The sequence below is a fragment of the Pleurodeles waltl genome, chromosome 11, assembly GCF_031143425.1.
Source record: "Pleurodeles waltl isolate 20211129_DDA chromosome 11, aPleWal1.hap1.20221129, whole genome shotgun sequence".
Classification (NCBI taxonomy): domain Eukaryota; kingdom Metazoa; phylum Chordata; class Amphibia; order Caudata; family Salamandridae; genus Pleurodeles; species Pleurodeles waltl.
In genome coordinates, this window is record NC_090450.1 from 989446726 (window position 1) to 989463250 (window position 16525).

General features: G+C 45.0%; 1 protein-coding gene across 1 annotated transcript in view; it reads right to left on the minus strand.

Annotated features, from left to right (window-relative positions):
* Positions 1-16525, minus strand: part of CDC45 (cell division cycle 45) — a 548847-nt gene that overhangs the window by 292643 nt on the left and 239679 nt on the right. The window contains exon 9 of the mRNA XM_069215317.1: positions 2277-2327. Coding sequence (XP_069071418.1) covers positions 2277-2327 — 51 coding nt within the window. The remainder of the gene's footprint in view (positions 1-2276; positions 2328-16525) is intronic.

Below are 16525 nucleotides of genomic sequence, written 5' to 3' on the forward strand. Positions count from 1 at the left end.
GCAGCCAGACCTTGTGGTAGTTCTCTGGAGAAGAGCAGAGTTCCTGAATGGCAGAGTGTTGTCTAATTGAAGTCCCTGGTGCATTCAAAAACGAGTAGGTCGTACTCGCAGCGGTAAGGTCTTGCTGAATCCCAGTTTGGAGGAAGTTATTACTTCCAAGAGGTATAGCGCGCTTTTGGCACAGATTTTCAAAGCGTTAATTCACAGATATAACGCGCTTTGGTGCAGAGTAATTCAAGGTGTTTCAGTTCACAGATGTAAAGCGCTCTTTTGGTACAGTAATTCAAAGCGTTTCAGTTCACAGATATAACACGCTTTGGTGCACAGTAATTCAAAGTGTTTCCATTCACAGACGTAAGGCACTTTTTTGGCACAGTAATTCAAAGCGTTTCAGTTCACAGATATAACGGTGGTGTACAGTAATTCAAGGTGTTTCTGTTCTTAGATGTAAAGCGCTCTTGGCATGATAATTCAGGCGCTTCAGTTCATAGATGTAAAGCGCTTTTCGCATGATGATTCAGGCACTTCAGTTCACAGATGTAATTGCTTCAATTCACAGGAGGAAAACGGTTCTTGGCATGACAATCTAAGTGATTTGAGTTACTTGAGTAAAAGCGCTTCCTGGTATTATTAAGTAAAGCGCTTTAAGTTCAATGAGAAAAACCTTTTAGCATTTATGTTTGTGAATGTGAAGATATTTCTGGAGATAACCAAATCATAGTTTTCACTGTTCTTTGAAAAGCTTAAGATGTGAAAAGCATATTTAATTCTTTGAGATTTTCTAAGTCATGATCAAAGGTTTATGTTGCGAATACATAGATATTACAAGATTGATATTCTGTGAATAATCATAGTTCAAAGTTCTTGTTATCGCTTGACTCTTGTTCCATGTTTCAAAGAAGGGGCTTTGCCCTTATTTCAGAAGAGATCTTAACTTGATATCTTTGAGACGCATTTAGTCAAGAGTCGATAAATGAGTAAATGCATATTCGTTTTAACCTTTACTTTTCAGATTTCTCTCCCTGCTGTTCCCTTCCCTAATTCCCTTCCCCCCGACTGGCTTCATCATAACTGTGCTATAATAGCTCTTTGAGTAGATGACGCCGGGAGGTGGGCCTTTTGTCCAGTGACGTGCAGATCCCGAGGAAAGGACCCTGTGACAGGTGGTGGTCCCTGGGGCATGGGCAGGACCAGCAGGCCCTTCCCATACTTATATTTATGAGTCCTGGGGGGGTGGTGGTACCTGGGGCACAACAACGCCCTAAGAGTGTGGCACTGTGCACCCCCTCCTTAATTTTCAAAATATACTGACATTCCCCCGGGACCTGGCTTTAGTATAAACAAGCACAGGATACTGTGGGGTTTTTTGGGGTTTTTTGGGGGGGTAAAATATTTTTCCGCAAATTTGTCGGAAATCATTTTTTTTTTTATGTGCTTTTTTGCCCTGGCGGGGTCCCTATGGGACCCAAACACCAGAGCTTAGGGGTCAGGGTGTCCTCACTCTGGCCATTTTCCTTTTTTTTAAAAAACTTTTTTCTGGGACTTGGCTGAATCAGATTCCCAAGATGGCTGGCAACACTTCCCAGTTAAAGTGTTGACAGCCAATCAGATCTCAGCTCAAGATCAGGAGTATTTGCGAAGCCTTCACGCATCTAGATGTGTATTTCTTGTAGTAGCTCACAAACTATTGAATTAATTTACACCAAACAACAAAGAGGCTTCTTTCTGGACTAAAAGCTACCTTTCTGCCAAAATTGGTGTAATTCCGTCCAGTAGTTTGCACTGTAGTTGTGTTCAAAACCCCTATGGGAATTATAATGGGAAATACACTTTGACTCCCCCAACCCCTTTTTTTCCCCCTCAGACCCCACTTGACCGTTCACCCCAAAACTTCCCATGTACAACAAGATTCTTGGGAACACTTTTTTAGGGAAATTGTTAAGATTTGACAAACGGCGCCAAAGATATAGGCAAGTCAAAAAATGTTTTTTTCCACAGAAACATGGTCCTAACTACCTACCTACTGGTGACCGGCAATAAATATACACATATATATATATATATACACACACACACACACAGTTAGACACACATAAATATATATACACACACACACTCGCTCTTTGCACTAACAGGGCTATCATCACTGATCAAAGTTATGACTCCTACTCTGCTCTGTCTCTAATGTTTAATTAGTTGAGCCTGCATTTGCAAATATTAGTCTTTGGTGATATTAGTTTTCTGCAAACGTTAAGTCGTATCAAGGGTGTTCTTACTGTGTGATTTTGTCTTGAACCCATTGATCGGTCAACCCAACAATTGTCCACCTAGAAGAAGGAACAAAATCAAGTTAGAAGGCAAGTTTAGATATCAAATCAAAAAGGAAAATTGCAATAATTCTCATTTATACTTTAAACACACTGGAGTACTGTTTTTTGGGTTTTTTCATTTTGAGCCCTGGTATCAAAACAAAAAGGGTACTTGCATTTAACAATTCTGCACTATGAGTATCTTAAAAACTCACATACAATTGAATGATTCCTGCCAGACTCTGAATTCTAAGCAAACTGAAAACTAAAATAGTAAATACACCAGTATACCATGTCTCCTATCAGCATCATTATTTAAGTCTTGTGTCTGGTCAATCGGGTAAGATTTCCTAACAACTTTGCAACAAATATAAGTCCAACAAAAAATGGGTGGCTGCATACAAATCCTTGGGTATTCTACTCAGACTGTGTTTACTATAAACTCAAAAACAAGAAAGGAGAGGCACTGTAAACTGGAATCAAAATATGTTCCACTTTTAAGAATTCCTTAACCTGCTCCTTCCCAACATGACTCAGAGGGTCATGCACTTAATTTTTTAAGTGAAAGAGTATTTATTTGAAGTAACTATAAGAAAATTAGTTACCTGTAACTGCAGTTATCCAGTATTGGCATCTTTTATAGATTCACATGCTTGAATTATTCCCAGTCGTCAAAGTGGGAGTCCTACAGTACCTTAGAAAAGCAGTATGCAAAAACACCATAGGCTATAAAGGCAGAAGGCTCAGAGTTCACTAGTTTATGTCCTTTTTAAAAAGGATTAAACTTGAACTATATCCAATCAGATGTCAACACTCACAACAGAGGCTCCTTCCCTCAGATTTTCTTGAGTACTAGAGTTAAGAATATTGTTATAATATAAGGGAAGCCTCTAAGGGGAGGAGGGTGGGTCGCAAATTAATCTATGAAAGATGCTAATACTGGATAACTGCAGTTACAGGTAAGAAACCTATTTTCTTATCCATTATTGGATCTTTCATATTCACATGCTTGATTCATAATAGCAAACAGTACAACTACTTTGAAAAAATAGTTAGAGGGTGCTGGTCATCAGAGTATTCACATGTGCACGCAAAAAGTATGCAATACTTATGTTAGAAATGGATAAGTTACATACCTGTAAATCCTAGTTCTCTTCCAGGGGTATCCTCATCAAAGTCATAAACATTGAATATTCCCGCCCTTGTGCGGGGACCCCGGAGCATATATAAAATATATACACATTATACATGTGTAACAAACAGTCATGCAGGCTATCATGTTAAAAACAGGCTAAAATGCTTTATTTCTATGAAGTTTTTTTTTTTTTTTTTTTTTAAATACTACAATAGAGCATAAATAAGTATCCAAGCTCCTAAAACTAGGCTTGGGGAAGTAAGCAGTAGCAAACTCTAGTGAGAAAATAGAGAAAACTGCATTGAAAAACAATGAAGCATTCTTAGCCAATAGGCTGCATGTAGGTTAACACAGGAGAACCATAAAAACTTTGGCACTGTGCCTTTAAGACCCTGAGCACCTCCAGTATCCCACCATGCCTCAGGGGTGAAGGAAAGGTGACAGTTGGTTCACAGTTAGGTCAGTTCTTTTTACGGTGACAATTTGTATAATTGAATCAAAATACTGTCTGTCCTGCACTTCCAGTAGACGTGCGTCCGGGGAGGAGGGTGGGTTGTTTATGACTTTGATGAGGATACCCCTGGAAGAGAACTAGGATTTACAGGTAAGTAACTTATCCTTCTCTTCCAGGGGATCCTCATCAATAGTCATAAACATTGAATAGATTAGCAAGCCCATCCCTAAACCCAGCGGACTGTCCGATAGAAGTGCAGGAATAGACATGTCTTACGCAAATAAATTCCTTAGAGAGGCCTGCCCCACTTGGGCATCCGCTCTTGCATCTGAGTCTAAACAATAATGTCTTGTAAAAGTATGGACAGACTTCCATGTAGCAGCCTTACAAATCTCAGATATAGGAACATTGTTAAGGAGAGCAGCAGTAGCCGCTTTTCCCCTTGTGGAATGCGCTCTAGGCCGCGCTAGCAATTGTCTATTAGCTAGCTGGTAAGTATTAACAATACAAGAGACTATCCATCTTGATATTGTTCGCTTAGATGCTGCTTCTCCTGTCCTTAAATGACCATAGTTCACAAACAAGCGGTTAGAGTGTCTAATCGATTTTGTCTTGTCCAGATAAAATTTCAGCACTCTTTTCAAGTCTAATGAGTGCAATGCTTTCTCAGCCGGAGTTTCCGGATTGGGAAAGAACGTCGGTAAAGTTATGGTCTGATTAATATGGAATTCTGACACCACCTTCGGAAGGAAAGATGGGTGAGTTCGTAGAACTACTCTATTGTCATGAAAAACCGTGTACGGTTCTTTTGCAGACAAGGCCTGGATCTCACTGACCCTCCTCGCTGAAGTAATGGCCACCAGAAAAGCCGTTTTCCACGTAAGGTGTTGTAAGGAGGCCTTATGGATAGGCTCGAAAGGAGGGCCCATAAGTTTTGCTAGGACTATGTTCAGTTCCCACGGAGGAGAAGGCCTCCGAATTGGCGGAAAAACTTTCTTCAAACCTTCTAAGAAATCCTTGACTACAGGTTTCGTAAAGAAGGATTCCTGAGAAGGTGACTTGCGATAGGCAGTAATAGCAGACAAATGTACCTTAATAGATGATACCTGCAGACCGGATTTCGCTAGGTGAAGCAAATAGGACAGTATGACGTCCTCCTGCGCCCGTATGGGATTATGGCCTTGCTGACAGCACCATATGTAGAATCTCTTCCACTTAAAAGCGTAGGAACGCCGCGTGGAAGGCCGTTTGGACTCTTTCAAGATGTTCATGCACTCCTGCGAGAGTCCTAGGTGCCCATACTGCAGGAATTCAGGAGCCATGCTGTTAAGCTCAGAGAGGGTAGGTTGGGATGCAGAATCCTGCCCTTCATTCTGCTCAGAAGATCCGGTCTGCACGGCAGCCTCCTGTGAGGTTTTTCCGACAGGTTGAGGAGATCCGTGTACCAGAATTGTCGAGGCCATTGTGGCGCTATAAGAATCATTCTGGTCCTGGATCCGTAAAGTTTGCTGATCACTGCCGGAATGAGGGGAATCGGAGGAAAAGCGTAAAGAAATGTCCCTGACCAGTCGATCAACAGGGCATTCCCTCGAGATCCTGGACGGTAGAACCTGGATGCGAAGTCTGGGCATTTCCTGTTTACATCGTCTGCGAAGAGGTCCAGTTGAGGCCGACCCCATTGCGCGAAGATGTATTCTGCGACTTCGTCGTGCAGGACCCAATCGTGAACGTCCTCCAGGTGTCTGCTTAGAAAGTCTGCTTCTACGTTCTGCTGACCTGGCAGGTGAACTGCTGTGATTGACATTCCTCTGGCCAGGAGCCAATGCCATATCGCTTGGGACTCTCGTGAAAGGGGTAGGGATCTCGTTCCCCCTTGCTTGTTCAAGTAATACATCGTGGTTGTATTGTCCGTCTGTATCAATAGAGTTTTCCCCTGAATTAGCGGAGTGAAAGACTTGAGAGCCAGATGGACCGCTCTGAGTTCTAGCAGATTGATGTGGTACTGCTTCTCCTTGTCTGACCACAGACCCTGCGCTTGAAAAGGACCCAGATGAGCCCCCCATCCCTGAAGAGACGCATCCGTTACCAGAGTGTCGGATGGAAGTACCTGGTGAAACGGAGCGCCCACTGACAGGTGAGGTCTGTGCATCCACCATCTCAATGACTGCAGTGCTACCTCCGGTAGCCGCATTGTGTCTTCCCAGCGACCTGTTCTTTGGCTCCAATTGGCCTCCAATGCCTCTTGGAGGGGTCTCATGTGGAGTCTGGCATTTGGGACAATAAAGATGCACGATGCCATGGAGCCCAGTAGTGATGTCACCTGACGTGCCGTAGGTGCGCTGGCTCTCAACAGGTCCTGGCACTTCATGTTTATTGAGGACAGTCGTTCCTCCGAAGGATACACTTTTTGTAGTTCTGTGTTTATGATAGCTCCTAGGTAGTGAAGACTCTGCGTTGGAGTCAAGGTTGACTTCTGGTAATTGAGCTGAAGACCTAGAGCTTCGCAAACTCCTAGTACAATGTCCCGATGGCTTCTCGCCTGCTCCGGAGAAGAAGCCTTTAGTAGCCAGTCGTCTAGGTATGGATATATGTATATCCTTTGTCTTCGTAGATGCGCCGCCACCACTGCCATACATTTCGAGAAAACTCTTGGAGCAGATTTCAGGCCAAAGGGTAGAACCCTGAACTGGTAATGCTGTAACGCTACTCGAAAACGCAGGAATTTTCGATGCTTTGGAGCTATTGGGATGTGGAAATACGCATCCTGCAGGTCGATGGAGCACATCCAGTCTCCCTGATGCAGTTGAGGGAAAATTTGGTGAAGCGCTAGCATTCTGAACTTCTGCTTTCTTATGTATTTGTTCAGCAGTCTTAGATCCAGGATTGGCCTGAAAACGCCCTCTTGACCCTTCTTTGCTACTAGAAAGTAACGGGAGTAGACCCCCTTTCCTCTGTGGGCAGGTGGAACCCTTTCTATGGCATTCTTTCTTAGGAGGGCGAGAGCCTCCTTGCGTAGCAAGTTGAGATGAGCCGGATTGTGTTTGGTTGGTGGCAAGTGTGGTGGAGGCTGCTTGAAAAGGAGAGAATAGCCATGTTCGACAATATTGAGCACCCATTTGTCTCTTGTGATAGAGTGCCACTCGTGAAGATGAGCAATAATACTTGCCCCCACCGGAGTGGTGTACAGTGTCGAGGGAAGCGAGACTTCATTGTTTAGTGGGTGCTTTTGGAGTGGACTGTTGAGGTCTACTTGACCCTCGCTCCCTTGTGTTTCTTCGCTGAAACAGAGGGCGTCCCTGTCGTTGCTGAGACCTTTGCGACCAATGAGGGGTTTGAACCCTCTGTTGGAAAGGGCGTCTATCGTACGGTCTGTACCTCCGCCTGAAATCTTTCCTTCTTTCGAGGCCTACCGCCTTCATGGTATCCACCTCGGTCTTCATGCGGGCCATCTCTTCGTCTGCATGGGCACCTAATAGAGAATTCCCGGCAAATGGGAGATTCAGGATACGTTGTTGTGCCTCCTGTTTCAAGCCAGTGAGCCTCAGCCAGGAAGATCTCCTCGCACAGATACCATGTGCGTACCCATGAGCCGCCAAATCCGCCCCATCCGCTGCCGCGCTGATAACTTGGTTAGATACCAGGCATCCTTCCTGTAGAATCTCTTGGAAATCTTGCCTGTCTTCTCTGGGCAGTTTTTCTGTAAATCTACTGAGGGAATCCCACAGAGAACGATCGTACCTGCCCAGGAGCGCAGACGCACTAGAGACCTTCATTGCTGAAGCCGCTGTCCCGCACATCTTTCTTCCCAGAGAGTCTAAATGCCTGCTCTCTTTATCCGGGGGTACCGTGGATGAAGATGCCACCGAGTGGGTCTTTCGGGCGGCAGCTATGATCACTGAGTCTGGTGGCGGATCCTTCCTAAGGAATAAAGGGTCTTGCTCTGGAGCCTTGTACTTTTTAAGAATCCGAGCCGGGGCAGACTTAAGCGAGGCTGGGGCCAGAAAAGTGTCCATGGTCGGCTGCAACAAACCAGGCACTAGAGGCAGCAACTTTTTCGACGCTGATCTCTGTTGTAGCGTCTCAAAGATGATTGATGAGGAGGTAGACGGTTCTGGAACCTCTATATTGAGTTTCTGCGCTCCTCTTAGCAACACCTCGTTGAAAGTGGTTATGTCATCCACTGGTGAGACTCTAGCAGGTGGTGAATCTGTAAGAGTAGGTGAGTAACGCCCGACAGAAGAACCTGATGAAGACCAAGAGGGTGATCTTCTTGAGCGCGACCTGGATCTCCGTTGAGAGCGAGATCTGCTGCGGGACGCTGTAGCCGAGCGCCTAGGCCTCGCGGTCGGCTGTCGAGGAGCTGAACGAGCCCGTTCTGCCCCGGCTGTCGGCGATGGCGTTCTTGGCGGGGAGGCAGTGGGTGAATACATTTGCGAATATTGCGAATCTGGGGAGGCCGCTGGTCTGTTGAGGCTCTCCAGCCATCTCGGAGATAGGTTGATGGGCGAGACATGCCCAGGAGATGCTCTTGACCGAGAAGAGTCGCTCGGTATGGAGACCACTGGAGACTGAGCCTTGTCTGGCGAGGGGCGATGTTCTGCTCCCTGTTGGACAGGTAAAACCTGCTTCGACGTCGATGGCTGTTTCGACGTCGAAGGACGCTCAGTCGGTTGGTCCTGCCTCGACGTTGATTGCCTCGACGTCGAACGGCGTTCCTTGGACCTCGACCTGCTCGCCGTCGTGTGCCTCGACGTGGAGCGATGGGAGGTTGACGGCGGATGTTTCTCGTGCCGTCGTGGAGATCTCGACGTCGTGTGTCCTGACGTCGGGGAGCGCACAGCCTTTGGCGGCGACCGGACATGCCGGCGATGGCTCGACGTCGATCAGCGGGCTGCCGTCGACGGAGACCTGCCCCTGCTCTGATGTTCCCTCGACGCCGTTCCCTTCGACGTCGGGTGTGTCGCCGTCGACGGCGCTCTATGCCGGTGGGACGGTGGTAGCGACGACGTCGACGGTGAACAAACAGGTATTTTCCTACCTGTCGACGTCGACCGGGCCATTCTCTCCTGAGAATGGCCTTCTGGATGCTTGGGGAGTGAGGAGGACGATGTTCTTTTCCTCTCCTGAAGCCCATGAAGTCGGATCTTCTCTCTGTCTTTCAGAGTCCTCCTAGACATGTTCTTACAGTACTTACAAGTGTCAGGGCAGTGACTCTGAGGCAGGCACACTATGCACAGAGAGTGGGGATCTGACTGGGCCTTCTTCTTCCCACAAGCAGGGCATTTGACAAAAAGAGAAGGCATTTTTCTGTCAGAAAAAACCTTCCTAGCTCAGACAAAGATGTTACTTGTCGAGTGAAAAGTGAAAAAACGCTTTTTTAAAGAATTTTTCTGAGGAAAACTCAGAAAAACTGAGAGCTCAATGCTCCAGGATCCTCTCAGAAGAAGCCGGAAAAAAGAACTGACCTAACTGTGAACCAACTGTCACCTTTCCTTCACCCCTGAGGCATGGTGGGATACTGGAGGTGCTCAGGGTCTTAAAGGCACAGTGCCAAAGTTTTTATGGTTCTCCTGTGTTAACCTACATGCAGCCTATTGGCTAAGAATGCTTCATTGTTTTTCAATGCAGTTTTCTCTATTTTCTCACTAGAGTTTGCTACTGCTTACTTCCCCAAGCCTAGTTTTAGGAGCTTGGATACTTATTTATGCTCTATTGTAGTATTTAAAAAAAAAAAAAAAAAAACTTCATAGAAATAAAGCATTTTAGCCTGTTTTTAACATGATAGCCTGCATGACTGTTTGTTACACATGTATAATGTGTATATATTTTATATATGCTCCGGGGTCCCCGCACAAGGGCGGGAATATTCAATGTTTATGACTATTGATGAGGATCCCCTGGAAGAGAAGGGGTCTCTAGTTGGCAGTCGGTTTGCACCCTGTCCAAGTAGGAACCCCCACTCTAGTCAGGATAAGGGAGATACTGGCTCAGATAACCCCTGCTCACCCCCCTTGGTTGCTTGGCACGAGCAGTCAGGTTTATCTCAGAAGCAATGTGTAAAGCATTTGCACATAACACACAGTAATAAGTGAAAACACTACAAAAGGACACCACACTAGTTTTAGAAAAATAGCCAAAATTTATATATGTAAAACAAGACCAAATACAATAAGAATCCAACATACATTAAGGAAAATATGAACTATGCAAGATTTACAAAAAAATAGTTCCTTGAAGTCAATAGCTCCACCTGGGGCTATCACGGTGTTGTGATCAACAAAACCAACAGTTCAGGCTGGCTGCAGTGTCGCATGCCAGCTACGGTGTCGGGAAGACCCGCAAACAGTATCTTGGATTTGCAGGGTGTCGTGATCCCTGCGTTGAGCTCCGGAGAGCTGCGTCGCTTCCGGAGTCTGTGCAGGGAGTTGTCAGGCCCTTGTAGTCACACGCGTTGCGGATTGAACTCCGGGCTGATGAAGTCAGGTGCGCCGACGTCTGGGCTGCGGTGCAAAGCGGGACGATGAGACGTGCAGTGCCCACAGGTCACAGTGCAGGCAGCGGCTCAGTGACTGTGCCCAGCGTCATCTGTGAGACCAGGGCTGCGGGCAGTGCGACGTGCGGTGTCCACAGGTCACGGTGCAGATAGGATGCCTGGTGGCGACACTGGTGTCGATGATGCTAGCGTCGGTGGACCGGGGCTGCGCTTAGTGTACCTCACAAGCAGTGTCCACAGGCCACGGTGCAGGCAGCGGCGCCGGTGTCAGCAGGAGCGGTGTCGCCGGGGATGCCCAGGCTGCAGTGTGAGCAGGCGATGCCAGAGTGTGGGGCCCACAGCTCACGGTGCGAGCAGCGGCTCGGTGAAGTCGTCCGATGACTGCGTCGTGAGACCAGGGTCGCAGTGCGAAGCGGGGCAATGTGGCTCCGTGTGGCTTCAGCAGGCCACGGTGCAGGCCAGCGGCGTCGTTGCTGTGGTTTCTCCTCTTGAGCAGCACAAACCACACACCTCCCTGCGCTGCAGATCAAGGAAACTGAAGGCTTTGGTGTCCCTGAGACTTCCAACAGGAGGCAAGCTCTACTCCAGGTGTGAACAGCCCAACTGTCAAACTGACCCAGACAGGGAATCCACAAACAGGCAAAGTCACAGAATGGACTAAGCAAGAAAATGCCTACTTTCTAAAAGTAAAATCAACTTTACTAAAAGATGTATTTTTAAATTGTGAGCTCAGAGACCCCAAACTCCACATGTCCATCCGCTCCCAAAGGGAATCTACACTTTAATCCAATTTAAAGGTAGCCCCCATGTTAACCTATGAGAGGGACAGGCCTTGCAACAGTGAAAAACGAATTTAGCGATATTTCACTGTCAGGACATATAAAACAAATTACTATATGTCCTACATTAACCATACACAGCACTCTGCCCTTGGGGCTACCTGGGGCCTACCTTAGGGGTGCCTTACATGTAAGAAAAGGGAAGGTTTAGGCCTGGCAAGTAGGTACACTTGCCAAGTAGAAGTTACAGTCAAAACTGCACACACAGACACTGCATTGGCAGGTCTGAGACATGATTACAGAGCTACTTATGTGGGTGGCACAACCAGTGCTGCAGGCCCACTAGTAGCCTTTGATTTACAGGCCCTGGGCACCTCTAGTGCACTTTACTAGGGACTTACCAGTAAATCGAATACGCCAATCATGGATAAATCAATCAATCAATCAACAGTACAATTTCTATAGGGAACAGTTGCACTATAGCACTGATTAGCAGTGGTAAAGTGCACAGAGACAATAAACCAGCAAAAACAGACCTGAAAAAAATAGGAGGAAGGCGGCAAAACGTTTGGGGATAACCCTGCAAAAAGGGCCATTTCCAACAACTTACATTCTGTGTGTACGTAAATAAGCATACATACATGGAGGGAGATATTAAACTTTTCATCTAAAAGAACTGACTTACAGAAACAATTCTAGTGCAGTGACTTGACTGCAATTTGAGTAGTTTGCATAGGGGAAAAAAAAAAAAAAAACTATTGAGAGGCTCACTTTATTGGAATAGATAACGCAGGGCCGTTTGTCCCATTGCCACGTCACTTCCATGCATGGATTAGAGGCAGTAATGCTGCATGAAGGAGTGGGTCCTCTTAAAAGTCACAGCACAGCGTATTTGTTCCAGCAAATCAATGAGTGTATTTGTAAAGTGCGCTACCACCCGCGAGGGTCTCAAGGCACTGAAAGAGCAGCAGAGGAAGATACTACCCTTGTCGAGTGCTCCTTAGCTTGGCAAAGGTTTTACTGCTATGGAATGGCAAAACTGGATGGTTCAGGACAGCCACCTTACTTTTGTTACTGCAGTCCCTTGTCATCAAGGTCGTAGGACAATAACAGTTGATCAGTCTTGTGAGTAGCTTTTTTACATTGGAGATAGAATTTGAGACGTCGCTTAACATCCAATGTATGGCGAAATCGTTCCACTGGTGTGGTTGGATTGGGGAAAAAAAACGTACAAAGAATTATTGCTTAATTGAGATGGAATTGAGAGGGCACTCAGAATGAATTCTGGATTAGTTCTGAGAATGACGAACTCCTCTGTGAAGCGTAGGAAAAGTTATTGGGTAGTTAAAGCTTGTGTCTTATTAACCCTGCTGGTGAAGGGGTTCAAAAGACAATTTCATTAATTGTGAGAACGTTAAAATGCCATTCTGGGGGAGGGGCAGTTACTGGAGGAAACTCCCTGAACAAACCCTTCATGAAATGCTTAATTAGTTGTGAGGAACAAAGATACTGTGTCTGACGATCGCCTATATCTGGAAATTGCTGCTAAGGGTACCTTGACTGAAGAATGGACGAAGCGAGATTTTGCTATCTGTTCTGGAGAGGCTTCAAACCGGTATAAGTCATTTTGCTAGCACCAGAAACAGAAAGGTTTACATTTCAAACTGTAATTTCTTTTTGTGCTGTCCGTTCTAGCTTTAGAGAGTATGTCTTTGCACTCTTGAGTGAGTTCCAGATGTCTGAATTCACAGAATTCAAGAGCCATGCTTTTAAGTGTAGCAGCGCTGGTTTTGGATGCAATATCTGCCCCTTGTGCATTGATAGAAGCATTCAAAGTCATGGGAGGTGTATTGGTGTGGCTTCAAACATGAGGAGGCGTTCCGTGTACCAGAACTGTATGGGCCACTTGGGAGCAATCAGGATTAGGCAACAGTTTTCCACTTATCTTCGAGAGGACTTTGGGAATTAGCAGGAAAGGGCGTATGCATAAATCCGGGACCGTCACATCAAAAGGGCATCCCCCCCACAGCCCTGGAAGAGAGTATTGACTGACAGAACTGGCATTTTGTATTCCTGCTCACTGCAAAGAGATCCAGTGTTGGTTTTCCCCATAGTGTGAATATCTTGCCTAATTGGATTTGGTCTAGCTCCCATTTGTGACAATCGTCTTTGGCCCTGCTGAGGACATCCGTTAGTGTTGCATACTCCTGAGGTGTTCGGCTTTCAAGGAGAAGTGATTTGTTAACCAGCACCACAAATCCTGGGCTGCTTGCAAGAGTGTTTGAGATTGTGTGCCTCCTTGCTTGTTGATATAATACATGCTGGTAGTATTGTTTGTCCGGACTAAAACCGAAGATCCTTCTATCCTTGGAAGAAAAGATTGCAGTGTGAGGAAGAAAACAAGTTACTTACCTAGAACTACAGTTATCCAGTATTGGTATCTTTCATTAATTCACATGCTTGAATCATCCCCGAAGTGGGAGTCCCACGGTACATAAAATAGCAATTAACAAATCTTTTTTTTTCCTATAAGCTATAATGGAAACACCAGCCACTAGTATATCCCATCCATGTCCTTTTGAGATAAGGACCAAAACCTGCTGGCCAATCAGGCACCAACACTCTCCAGAGAAGCTCCTTCCATCAGATTTTCTAGCACGAGAGTGAAAAGATTATGACCTAAGAGGAAATGCGAGTGTCTAAGGGGAGGAGGATGGGTCGCATGTGAATTTATTAAAGATACCAATACTGGATAACTAAAGTTACAGGTAAGTAACTTGTTTTCTTATCCAGTATTGGATCTTTCATAAATTCACATGCTTGAATCTGAATAGCCAGCAGTACTGTCGATAAACGTTATACTCGCAGTGGATGGAGGGTGCGAGCATAGACATCCTTTAAAACATATCAAATAGATAGCTCATAAATCTTGTATTACGAACTTAAACAAATATACGTTTTATATATATACACACACACACACACACACACACACACACATACATATATATATGGAAAATGTCACTTACCCAGTGTACATCTGTTCGTGGCATGAGACTCTGCAGATTCACATGCTGTGCATATCCCGCCATCTAGTGTTGGGCTCAGAGTGTTACAAGTTTTTTTTCTTCGAAGAAGTCTTTTTGAGTCACAAGATCGAGGGACTCCTCCCCTTTCGGCTCCATTGCGCATGGGCGTCGACTCCATGTTGTTTTCCCCCACAGAGGGTGAAGTAGGAGTGGTGTATATAGTAATACTGCCCATGCAATGGAGTAAGTATGTATGTACATAATGTGTCTAAAAGTGATATATATATTTACAAATTTACAAATGTACAAGTTTATTTTTATCAACTTATAACGGCTACAGGCTCCCGGGGAGGTGGGAGGGCGCAAGTGAATCTGCAGCGTCTCATACCACGAACAGATGTACACTGGGTAAGTGACATTTTCCGTCCGATGGCATGTGTAGCTGCAGATACACATGCTGTGCATAGACTAGTAAGCAGTTATCTCCCCAAAAGCGGTGGTTTAGCCTGTAGGAGTTGAAGTTGTTTGAAATAATGTTCTTAATACTGCTTGTCCTACTGTAGCTTGTTGTGTTAACACATCCACACAGTAATGTTTAGTGAATGTATGAGGCGTAGACCATGTGGCTGCCTTACATATTTCTGTCATTGGTATATTTCCTAGAAAGGCCATGGTGACGCCTTTCTTCTAGTGGAGTGTGCTTTTGGTGTAATAGGCAGTTCTCTCTTTGCTTTAAGATAACAGGTTTGAATACACTTAACTACCCATCTGGCAATGCCTTGTTTGGCTAATGGATTTCCTGCATGAAGTTTTTGAAAGGCTACAAACAATTGTTTTGTTTTGCAAAATTGTTTGGTTCTATCAATGTAATACATTAGTGCTCTTTTTATGTCTAATGTATGTAATGCTCTTTCAGCTACAGTCTGGTTGTGGAAAAAATACTGGGAGTTCCACAGTTTGATTTAAGTGGAACAGTGATATAACTTTTGGTAAAAAGTTTGGATTTGTGCGTAGAACCACTTTATGTTTGGGTTCCTGTATGGTAAATGCTTGCATTTCACTTACTATTCTAAGAGATGTGATAGCTATTAGGAAGGCTACTTTCCATGTTAAGTATTGCATCTCACAAGAGTGCATGGGTTCAAATGGTGGACCCATGAGTCGTGTTAATACAATATTGAGGTTCCACGAAGGAACTGGTGGTGTTCTTGGGGGAATGATTCTTTTTAGACCCTCCATAAATGCTTTTATGACTGGGATTCTAAATAGTGATGTTGAATGTGTAATTTGTAGATTGGCAGAAATTGCTGTGAGATGTATTTTAATGGATGAAAAAGCTAACTTAGATTTAGTAAGTAGCTTACAATGTTTTCCATGGACGCGTGTAATGGTTGAATTTGATTATTATGACAGTAATAAACAAATAGTTTCCATTTATTTGCGTAGCAATGTCTTGTAGTAGATTTCCTAGCCTGTTTGATGACCTCCATGCATTCTTGTGTAAGGTTTAGATGTCCAAATTCGAAGACTTCAGGAGCCAGATTGCTAGATTGAGCGATGCTGGATTCGGGTGTCTGATTTGTTGTTTGTGTTGAGTTAACAGATCTGGTCTGTTTGGTAGCTTGATATGAGGCACTACTGACAGGTCTAGTAGTGTTGTGTACCATGGTTGGCGTGCCCAAGTTGGTGCTACTAGTATTAGTTTGAGTTTGTTTTGACTCAATTTGTTTACTAGATACGGAAGGAGAGGGGGAAAAGCGTAAGCAAATATCCCTGACCAACTCATCCATAACACATTGCCCTTGGAGTGAGGGTGTGGGTACACCTGGATGCGAAGGTTTGGCATTTTGCGTTTTTGTTGCAAATAGGTCTATTTGCGGTGTTCCCCAGTTTTGGAAGTAGGTTTGTAGTATCTGGGGATGAATTTCCCATTCGTGGATCTGTTGGTGATCTCGACTGAGATTGTTGGCTAACTGGTTTTGAATTCCTGGTATGTACTGTGCTATTAGGCGAATGTGATTGTGAATCGCCCAATGCCAAATCTTTTGTGCTAAAAGACACAGCTGTGAGGAGTATGTCCCTCCCTGTTTGTTTAGGTAATACATTGTTGTCATGTTGTCTGTTTTGACAAGAATGTGTTTGTGGGCTTTTAGTGGTTGAAATGCTTTCAATGCTAGAAACACTGCTAGTAGTTCTAGTTGATTTATATGAAGTTGTTTTTGCTGAGTGTCCCATTGTCCCTGGATGCTGTGTTGGTTGAGGTGTGCGCCCCACCCTACCATGGAAGCATCTGTTGTGATCACGTATTGAGGCACTGGGTCTTGGA